The sequence below is a fragment of the Colossoma macropomum genome, unplaced genomic scaffold (genome assembly GCF_904425465.1).
Source record: "Colossoma macropomum unplaced genomic scaffold, Colossoma_macropomum, whole genome shotgun sequence".
Lineage (NCBI taxonomy): Eukaryota > Metazoa > Chordata > Actinopteri > Characiformes > Serrasalmidae > Colossoma > Colossoma macropomum.
Window position 1 is genome coordinate 9,084,405 of NW_023494805.1, and position 11,272 is coordinate 9,095,676.

Below are 11,272 nucleotides of genomic sequence, written 5' to 3' on the forward strand. Positions count from 1 at the left end.
GGCTGAGTTTGTATTGAAGTGTGAGTCCAACTGAGAACTGGGAAGCGTGACAATGTTACTACTAATGTTTCCATAACGTTAGTTTTTGTCTAACAGAGAATATTGTGGTAGCAATATATAATAATAAATTAAATAAATAAATTAGAATAATATTGTGACACAAACCATTATTACAGCACACGTTTCAGAACGTTCCACAAACGTTATTTCTGTAACATTACAGTCAGACGCAGCTCACATTAAATAATGTGACAGATTGATATTTCACACTTTATGATCACAAAAGATATTGCAACATGATTTATGAGAAATACAGCATTATGATGAAATTTTAGCGGAAGCTGTGCTTTCTGCGTAGTCTTCGAGGAGCTGCCACTGTGCTAAAGTAACGCTAGCTAGCACAGTGTTTCTCAACCTGTGGGCCACGGACCACCAGTGGGCCATGAAGCACTCTCTAGTGGTCCATGGGCCTGAACTCGGTGGGAGGCAGTAGTTCGTAGTGGGCCGGTAGAGACGTGTAAACAAAAACACCACAGTCGCAGGCTAATTAAAAGTCACCAGTTTGAGACAATGGATAGGTTCCTTATGGTGTTTCTCCTATGTTGTTCGGTGCAGACCTATCAAACCTTTTTCTTTAGCTCGCTCCATTCTGACTCCATCCGTATTCGGGTCTGAAACAAACAGCTGAAACCCGCGGGTCTCGATCTGCTTCCAACCAAACCCTGTTCAGTTCACTGCTGGTGGGAACGCGTTTTATGGTCAAACGAGGGAATTCATCAGTAGGACCAGCTTTCCTTCTCTTCTAGCAGCACGTCAGCGCTGTCCTGTCAGCATAATCTGCCTGTTTTAACGTCTGACTTATTGGTCTCATATCATTCCTACAGCTCGAGTTGCAGCTGATAAAAATGACAGACGAGCCATAAAATAACAGCTGTGATCCGTGTTTGATGTCTGGCTGAGCATCAGCGACCTGAGTAGTTAAACTCAGCTTGATAAACTACTGACAAGGAAGCAGATATCAAGTAAAATGTATTATTATTGTTGATTGTAGCAACGCTGATCCAAAAGCATGAGTGGAGTGAGGTTTATTTCAAATGAGGCACTAAAAGCCTCAAAACTAAAGGGACTCTCCAGACCAAACAGTGACTCCTGTGGAAAGGACACAAGAGTATTTTCAGTGAAATCGTGATGGACTGCAGCTCCAAATCACAGTCCACATCTACATCTACCTGTTTTTCTTTTTCTTCTTTTTTGATCTCTGCAAACACACACACACACACACACACACACACACACACACACACACATAAGAAACACACGCAAATAAGAAAAACAAGAAAACCATTTGAAAAAAAACAGCACCAAAAAGTGTTCGTTTATTATTTCAAGCTTGACATCGTAACAATAGAAGAACCCTTTTTGGTGCTGTATAGAGCCCTTCAGAAAAAGGTTCTAAATAGAACCATCTACAGCACATTTCACATAATACAAATTTCACACATAGTAAGGTGGTTTCTATTTTCAGAAACAACAGATCACGTATACAGCAATTTCAGTGAAACACAAGAGCAAAACAGAGTCATAATATAATAAACACCTGCAATACACAGCTGTACAGCAACAGCCTTTCCTTTAATCACTCTAATCAGGGACTTTTTAGCACATCACTAAAGGAAATGTCAAACTTCCTTGAAAAGCGGTGCCTGGCTGACACGTGTAGTGCTTTAGGAGCAGTTATGAAATGAAAACAAAGCAGTTTCAATCGAATTTCATAACAGTCATCAGACAGCTATGAAAAGCTTTCTAGCACCCAGGGATGGATCGTGGTCTTGAGAGGCCCCTGGACACAAGAGTCATTTGAAGCCCCTTTCTGGTAACGTAACAGTGGCAGGGGCAGGATTATATTTCAAGAACCGTCCTTCAGCTTGTAGGCTACCTTTATTGTCCAGGTTCTGTTATCTCTTAGGATGTATTATGTAATGTTGTTTGATCTTGGAACATCTATCTTCCTTATAAAAGAAGAATCCAAATCCGTAATCTGCTGTTGTCACAAAGTAGAATGTCAGAAAATGAACAAAACCCTAAAAAAAAAAAAAGTATGTATGGGGCATACAGGATTACGGCTGCTGGCGCTAGTTATCTAATACACACACACACACACGGACACACACACACATCCTTCTGGGTCACGGGGGGTGCTGGAGCCTATCCCAGCAGTCATTGGGCAGAAGGCAGGATACACCCTGGATAGGTCACCAGTCCATCGCAGGGCAGACAGACATATACATTCATACACACACTCACACACACACTCACTCCAAGGGGCAATTTAGCATCTCCAAGTAACCTGACTGCATGTCTTTAGACTGAGGGAGGAAACCCAAACAGACATAGGGAGAACATGCAAACTCCACACAGAAAGGACCCTGGTCGAACCCAGGCCCCTTTTTGCTGTGAGGCGATAGGGCTACCCACTGCGCCACCGTGCTGCCCAATAACTAAGTAAGTAAGTAAGTAAGTAAGCAAGTAAGTAAGGAAGTAACTAACTAACTAACTAACTAAGTGAGTAACTAAGTAACTAACTAAGTAACTAAGTAAGTAACTAAGTAACTAACTAAGTAAGTAAGTAACTAAGTAAGTAACTAAGTAAGTAACTAACTAACTAACTTACTAACTAACTAACTACCTAACTAACTAAACAAACAAACAAACAAACAAATGAACCCTGAAAAGTGATATTTCATGTTCATGTCCACTTTGAGCAATAATGGCAATTTGGTTATATTTTGTTACAGAAATATACAAAGTTAGCTGTATTGTGTATAATAACCTAGAGTGTCTACATCATAACAATTCTCATGCAATATTTGGATCAAGGTTTCATCTCTTTTTTGCAAACAAACACACATCTTACACACATTACAATCCGATTTCAATGGCAATGAAAACAATATTCCCATTAATAATAAGTGAAAACAGAAAGGGGGCCTGAAAACAGGTAACACTTCTTAAATGATATGATTTTCTTGGTTATATTCACATCGTGAGGGCTATTCTCAACCTAATGTTTGCATCTGCAGTATATGCCTCAAGTATTTGTGCCCTGTCAGTTAGAGACCCCTGGGCACTCACTCCAGTGGCCAAAAATATGGTGTGTGTGCGCAGAGGTGGCAACATGACTCTTAAAGTGGAGGGACAAACATTACTTCAAAAACTTGTAATAATAATAATAATAATAAATCATTTTCAAAAATAAAGTTAAAAAAGAACTGTGGCTGAATGATTGACAAAAGACTAGGACAACTAGACCACTGAGAGTCTAACTAAAACTCTTTCAGCACAACATACAACATATGTCTTTGGTTTTTGTTTTGTTTAGTTCTGTGGATGAAACATCGCAATACATGATTCTACAGAGAAGAGTTAAAAACTGAACCTGTGCAAGTGCAAAAGAGACTCAGAGAGGTCTCCAAATCCCCAAAACTTACACTCTGCAGCTTTTTGTAACGATGAGCTAAAAATGACAGACATTCATTTTTCTATTTCTAAGGAATCATTAGGCCTAGAAGGCCCTTATTAGTACCATGTTTATTGAACAAACATATAAACATCACAAAACCATCAATGGAACAAATTATGTGAATCTTTGGATTCAATAACTACAAGCATCTTAAACATGCCTTAAAGTGGGCCTTGCTGGGTATCATAGTTTTAGCACTCTGCATGAATCCAAGAGGACAGAGAAAAAATGGCTACCTTATGCTAATTGTTTATTTTTCCTCAATAATGGCCAAAAGATTGAATCATCATCAAAATTCTTGCAATTTTAGCTCACGGACACTCCAGACAAACAATTACTGTAAAGGTGTCTAAAGTGCCACTTGTTTTCAAGATCTCTAAAAGCAAAAATGTACAAAATTTTTCAGGTGATGGGTAAATTTTTGATCAAAAAAGGAGCCAAATTCATAAAGTTATCAAATTTCTGTTAGAATTTGCCTGTCAAATAATGGCATATCTGAGTAATCTGCGTAGCCCAGGGTCTCCTGAAAATAACAACATATACTTTATAACTGCAATTGTAATTGTAATTGACCCAAAATAGCAAAAAAATTCCCCCCAAAATTCGAGGGTCCTAAGGGTTAATAGGCAACAACTGAATTTCTCTTTCTGTAGCTGCTACAGCATGGGCTTCAGGCCCATTTCTTTATAAATTAGATGTATTACCACTTTTGAGTCTTCACAATATACAAGAAAACTGTATCACTTTAGATTCATTTTAGAATCTAGATTCATTGCTAGATTCATACAGCTCTGTTACAGCACCTTATTATGCAGAGAATCTAATAAGGAAATATAATAAGTTTAAGGTTCTGATATTGATCTTGCTACACACATATAAAAGCCATAGATCAGACAATATAGTAATAAATTAGAGCCTCTTCTTTTCTCTTTTAAAAAGGTGTGTCCCAGGTTTGCATGATTATCAGAGAATTATGCCTATAAACCTGACAGGAAAGCACAAGATGGAAAACGTGCAGCATGTAGGAAGCAGAATGTTTGCCAAGAATGATCAAGTTTCAATCAACATGCACTCCAACAAGAAGAGTTGGGTGGGATCTGGAGTTTGTGGGGGTGTTCACCACTTTCTGAAGAGTATAAAACTACAGCACTTTCCCCACAGCAGTACATCTAATCACTGAATCACAAGAGGTTCCTCATCAAGAACTATCTGCAGGTATGAAAACATTTATTGTTTTACTGTTATTTAACAGATTATATTTGCATTTTCTCACCTCAGATTTTTCATTTAGAACCTAAAGAAGAGCCATTATGGTTGGAGTGACTGAAATGTCATTGCTTTTTGTTCTTTTCATGGCTACATCAGCTTCTGGTAAGAGTTTAATCTCTATTGACATCACTGTAACACTGACGCTGCTAAAGCAAATACCAAATATAATAAATTTACTATGTGCCCCGTAGAAGAGACCACTTTATAATTTTTCTTCTTGTTTCAGGTCTGGTGATTAAACCTGTATCAGGTAATGATGACAGTTCAGCTCTTTTATTATACTTATTCTTCATTAATAAAGCCATTACAGTAAAGACAGCTTATTAATATTATTCTCTGTCTGCTTTTCCAGAGACTGATTTCAATGCATTAGTTAAAGGTGAAGAGATTCACTGCTTAACTAACTGAAATGATCATCATTGATAGTTTTGATCTGTCCTAAAATTTCTTAATTCCCTTGAACAGAACAAATCAGTGAGCCACAAAAGAGAGTGGATGCTGTGCAGCCATGTGTGCCCAGCTGTCCGTTCGGCTGGGTGAAGTTTGATGGACGCTGCTTCAACTACGTTTCCTGGTCTGTGGACTGGGCCTCTGCTGAGGTAAAGTCTGGTCTCTTGTTGAATCTATAATGAAGGTTTTAGGGGCTGTTCAGAGGGCCCCCCACCCACCGGTCAACACTCTGATGTAATGTGATTGTGCCAATGGTGTCCAGTGAGCTTGAACTTCATTCTATTAGATTTTATAATGTGTTATGGGTATCCAGCGTTTGCCTTGCATCAAGAATTCAGTGATTTTGCTCTCTTTTTCTCTCTGTTTTTCTAGGCTCATTGTTTAAATCAGGGCGCTAACCTGGTCTCGATACACAATGAAAATGAATATCAGACAGTGAAGGCTCTCATCCGTGCTTATGACCCCAAGGAGAATCCCACATGGCTCGGCCTCAACAACTGTCAGAAGGTAAAAGAAACCGCAGCTCTAACATTAGATAATGAAGACACAGTAAAGTCAGTTACTCGGGTAGCAGATGGTTTATTGTATACTTTCTTTAGCACAGCTCATAAAAAGATCACAGTAGTGCTAAAATGTGATAAAACAAAAAGGAAATGGCAAAAAAAGCTCTTTAACTTTACTAGATTGCCTTTACTTGTATTCAGACCTATTTCTGACCCTAACTAAATCATTTATATGCAAGAACAAAAAGTACTCCAATTTTTGTCATTTTGCACTTTTTGATGTAATTTGAAAATGCCTGTTGCCCTTTACATTGTGTTTAAATTTCATGATGAACGGACTGAAAGAAATGGATCAAAATGACTTGTAAAAACATCTGGTTCCATTGACTTACATTAGAAGTAAAGTATGATTTGCTTCTCCTGAAAAAGTTACCATTTTGGAGATACAAAGGTTTTTTGTCTGACAACAGCAATATAAGACAATATAGTAAATTACTATAAAATGTTTCATTTATTTCAGATAAATGCCACGGCTTACCAAACAGGTGTAACACTCCAGAACTGATTAGATACTCCCAGATGAAATTAGAAAAAGAGGCTTTACTGATTGAAACAGTTTCCAAACTCGTCGTCAAAACACCGGCAATGGTCAGATCCAAAACAGTCCAAAAACACAAAAAGACAAACATAACCAGAAGGCAGACAAAATCCAAAAGGGCAGAGACAAAAAGCAGAGTCAAATATCCAGGAAACCAAGTAGGCACCGCAAGAGAAAACACTCAGTAGCTCACAAGAAAGCAATACCTCACAAAAATCTAACTAAAGCCTGGGCTTTAAATGCTAACTATCATTGGTCACATGAACAAGGAAGATGTGAAAGATATCAGCATTCTGGTGAAGCAGAACGATGATAGGTTGTGGAATGAAAGTCATCAGTCACGTGATCCCAAGGGAGTTCTGGGAGTTGAAGTTCTCAGATAGAGCTGATCTGGATGGATCTGTGTCTTGCAGTAACAAAAAACTCTTGTCTTGAATCAGAATTTAAAAACTGTTTTTAAAGCCTGTGTAACACATGAACATGTCTTTATGTTTTCAGAGGGATAGCTGGTTCTGGTCTGATGGGACCAAATTTGGGTACAGAAAGTGGAATAAAGAGGAACCCAATCATTTGAATAACGAGTGCTGTGTGCACATGAACTGGGGTGGTAAGTTCCAGTTAATCCAGTCTGTTTGTGTTTATAAGTTTCCTAATCTTGGAAAATCTTCTCATGAGTCTTTATTCTTTTTCCTGTTTCCTGTCTGCAGTTCAGAAGGACTGGAATGATATTCCATGTAATCAACCGTATCCCTTTGTCTGTGTCAAGAGGCTGAGATGAAACACTGAACGTCAAGAAAAGTGTTCTCATAACGACCGACACTGTTGATCTGCCGTTTGTAAACTAGTAGAAAATGACATTCGTATGATCATAATGTAAATTAAGACTATTTTTATTTGGAGTATGTTTATTAGAGCACAGCTGAGTGCATTTTTTATTTTTTCTCTCTTTGACAATGTTAAAAACAGATGTGCAGAGCTACATCAGAGATACTATTCAAAATAAAGCGTTTTAAATAAAAACGTTTCTACAAGATTCCCTTTTTTCATGAGCAAGACCAGCTGGTTTCACACAGCACTTTTCCATTGCTGAGATCTAAATCACTGAACAGGTGTAAGACGGTGTTGTGTATGTTTGGATACATAATCACACGAAGTTAATATTGGGTTGTCTTAAATCATTTTATTTCATGCATTTATTAACCACAAGTGCAGCAGGTTAATAGTGCCATTAGTTTGCTAATTAGCCAGGCAGGCAGGGTTTGCTAAAAAGCTACCCACAGTGGAATCAGTGGAATACACCAGTAATGGAGATTGAGATGGTCATTGGGATCCTCTCTGGTTGAATCTACTGGTGGGTGAGTGAAATCCAGAGTGAAAGATGTGAGTAAGTTAGCTAAACAATTAAAATTGAGATGATTTTCATGTATAAAAAGCACTTGTGGTAGCATCATAGACTCCTGGCATCCATGCAGAACCCAAAATGACTGTACTGTGGCTTTCAGCATCATAAGATCTAACCATTTGTCTTGTCTTACAACCCCATTTCTAAAAAAAGTTGGGATGCTGTGCAAAATGTAAATAAAAACAGAATTCAATGATGAGCAAATTATTTAAACCCTATATTTACTTGAAATAGTACCAAGACTACATATCAAATGTTGAAAGTGGAAAAAAAAATGTTGTTTTGAGTTTTGATGCCAGCAACATGTTTCAAAAAAGGACAGGGCAACAAAAGACTGTCAAAGTTGTGAAATCCTAAAAAAAAACACCTGTTGAAATATTTCACAACTAATTAGGATAGTTGGCAACAGGTCAGTAACATGATTGGGTATAAAAGCATCCCAGAGATGCTGAGTCTTTGAGAAGTAAAGATGGAGAGGGGCTCACCACCCTGTGAAAAACTGCATGGGCAAGTAGTGCAACAATTCAAGAATAATGTTTCTCAATGTAACATAGCAGACCTTGGGGATTTAATCATCTACGGTACATAATATCATTAAAGGTTTCAGAGAATCTGGAGAAATCTCTGTACGCAAGGGACAAGGAAAAACAATACTGACTGGTTGTGATCTTCAGGCCCTCAGACGGCACTGCATTAAAAACTGACATGATTCTGTAGTGCAAATCACTGCATGTACTCAGTAACACTTACAAAAACCACTGTCTGTGAACACAGTTTGCTGCTGCATCCACAAATGCAAGTTAAAACTCAATTGTGCAAAGAAGAAACCATGTATAAACAGGATCCTGAAACACCGCCACCTTCTCTGGGCCCGAGCTCATTTAAGATGGACTGAAGAGAAGTGGAAAAGTCCTGCGGTCTGATGAATCAAAATTTATTTTTTTTTTAATCGTGGATGCTGCATCCTCCGGGCTGAAGAGGAGAGAGACCACCTGGCTTCTTTAAAAGCCAACACTGGTGATGGTATTGTGGTGTAATAGTGCACATGGCATGAGTGACTTGCACATCTGTGAAGGCATAATTAATGCTGAACGATATATATAAAGGTTTTGGAAACATATGCTGCCATCCAGATGACGTCTTTTTCATGGAAGGCCTTGCATATTTCAGCAAGACAACGTCCACATTCTGCATGTATTACAACAGCATGGCTCCATATTAAAAGAGGCCGGGTGCTAAAGTGACTTGTCTGCAGTCCAGATCTGTCACCCACTGATAACATTTGGTGCATTATGAAGCAAAAAAATATGACAAAGCAGACCCTGAACTGTTGAACAGCTGAAATTCTATATCAAGCAAGAATGGGAAACATTTCACTTTCAAAACTACAGCAATTGCTCTCCTCAGTTTCCAAACCATTGCAGAGTGTTGTTGAAAGAGGTGATGCAGCACAGTGGTAAACATGCCCCCGTCCCAACTTTTTCGAAAATATGTTGCCGGCATTAATTCAAAATGGGCATTTACTTTTCAGAAAACAATAACATTTCTCAGTTTAAACCTTCTACTTGTTGATTTTGACCAGTTAATTACAGGTTTAAAAGATTTGTACATTTAATAATTTAACATTTTGCACAGCATCCCAACCTTTTTTGGAAACGATTGTAACGATTGTAATTTACCACGAAAAAGGCTCTTCAATGCTAGTCGGCTCAAAAGACCTGACTTGTTCACAAATGTAGCAAAACTGATGGTCTTCAGACAGTTGGGGCTTCACATTAGAGCAGATACAAGCAATAACTGTACAAATACAGTAATCAGCTGCATTTAGAAATACAGTAAACTACTGTATGTACTGGAACTACAGTACATTTTTTGCAGTGTAATTCTTTACTCCTCCAGGGGGCAGCAGCACCAGCTGTGTGTAAGTTCAAACATAGGCTATTTGAAAACCTTTTTTGCTTGAGCGTACTAGCTCCTAACTATTTACACCTCTCCCTGAGCAGGTGTAAGTAAGTGTTGGGGAAAACAACAGAAGCCTGCTGTCTAATAACACTGCCTCGTCTGTCTCGACTGCATCTATGGTATAGCATGGCTTCACAGCCATCCTTGAAGCATATTAATACCAGAGCAGGGGTATGAGGAGCCTGGCCACTTCTTATTCCCCCTATTATATCAAAAACAGGACTGCTAAACAACAGAGGGCCCCCATGAGCGAGTCCTCAATGAATGGGAGTAAATGGAGCTCAGCAGCTAAAAACAGAAAGTTAAAATAGTTTCTAACCACTTACCCAGAACTTTCCTTTAATTTTAGAAAGTAGAAGGATGTATTTCACTAAAAAAACAATATATGTCCTTTTTGAACGTACACGAAGCGCCATTTTAAACTCCTGTAACTCAAGCTTAAAAGCTCTTAAAATACAACAGCAGTGTTAAAATGTTTTATGCTATTCAGTGTTCAAGAAATAACTGTATTCTTTTACATTAAAAATATAGGGCAGCACTGTGGTGCAGTGGGTAGCGCTGTTGCCTCACAGCAAGAATGGCTTGGGTTCGATTTCCGGCTGGGTGACCAGGGTTGTTTCTGTGTGGAGTTTGCATGTTCTCCCCGTGTCTGCGTGGGTTTCCTCCCACGGTCCAAAAACATGCAGTCAGGCCAATTGGACATGCTAAAATTGCCCCTAGGTGTGAATGTGTATGTCTGTCTGTCTGCCCTGCGATGGACTGGCGACCTGTCCAGGGTGTATCCTGCCCTCTGCCCAATGACAGCTGGGATAGGCTCCAGCACCCCACTGCGACCCAGAAAGATAAGCGGTTTAGATGATGTACGTATGTACATTGAAAATATTTAAGCATTTATAAACTATGATTTTGCTCAAATGCTCCATCTTCACCCATTCATTTTGGACTCACTCGGGAGTGCCCTCTAGTGTTTGAGAAACGTGGAAGACATTATGGAGTAGTAATTCTCCTCTCTACAAGTTCTCTGTTAATACACATTGTAAGGTAGTTTCTATTTTCAGAAACAACAGATCACGTATACAGCAATTTCAGTGAAACACAAGTACAAAACAGAGTCATAATATAACAGAGTCATAAAACTATAAACACCTGAAATATACAGCTGTACAGTAATAGCCTTTCCTTTAATCAGTCTAATCAGGGACTTATCAGCAAATCACTAAAGGTGAAGTCATACTTCCTTGAAAAGCTGTGTCTGGCTGACACGTGTAGTGCTTTTAAAGCGTTTATGAAAAAGAAAACAAAGCAATTTTAATTGAATTTCATAACAGTCATCAGACAGATATAAAAAAAGATTCTTGCCTCAAGTATTTGAGAGGCCCTTGGGCACAGGAGTCTTTGGCGGTCCTCCTGTAGGAATGTGTAACACATTAAAATAGTAATATTAATAATATGATTTTCTCATATCAGTCATATTCACATATTCAAGGCTTATTTGTTCACCTAATGTTTGCATCTGCAGTGGATTGCCTCAAGCATTTGAGCCCCTTTGGACTTTGATGTCTGAGGTC

General features: G+C 38.6%; 1 protein-coding gene across 2 annotated transcripts; it reads left to right on the forward strand.

Moving 5' to 3' along the window:
- Window positions 1-4,610: 4,610 nt before the first annotated feature.
- On the forward strand, window positions 4,611-7,379 carry LOC118826095 (galactose-specific lectin nattectin-like). 2 transcript variants are annotated; one of them, XM_036596982.1, is made up of 8 exons: window positions 4,611-4,735; window positions 4,812-4,891; window positions 5,016-5,039; window positions 5,142-5,168; window positions 5,255-5,388; window positions 5,612-5,746; window positions 6,839-6,947; window positions 7,048-7,379. In XM_036596982.1, exons 2-8 carry the CDS (start codon window positions 4,831-4,833, stop codon window positions 7,116-7,118), a joined length of 561 nt encoding a protein of 186 aa, XP_036452875.1. In that variant the 5' UTR covers window positions 4,611-4,735; window positions 4,812-4,830; the 3' UTR covers window positions 7,119-7,379. The 2 variants fall into 2 exon arrangements, with proteins under 2 accessions (XP_036452875.1, XP_036452876.1); XM_036596983.1 differs by lacking the exon at window positions 5,142-5,168.
- The last annotated feature ends 3,893 nt before the right edge of the window (window positions 7,380-11,272 follow it).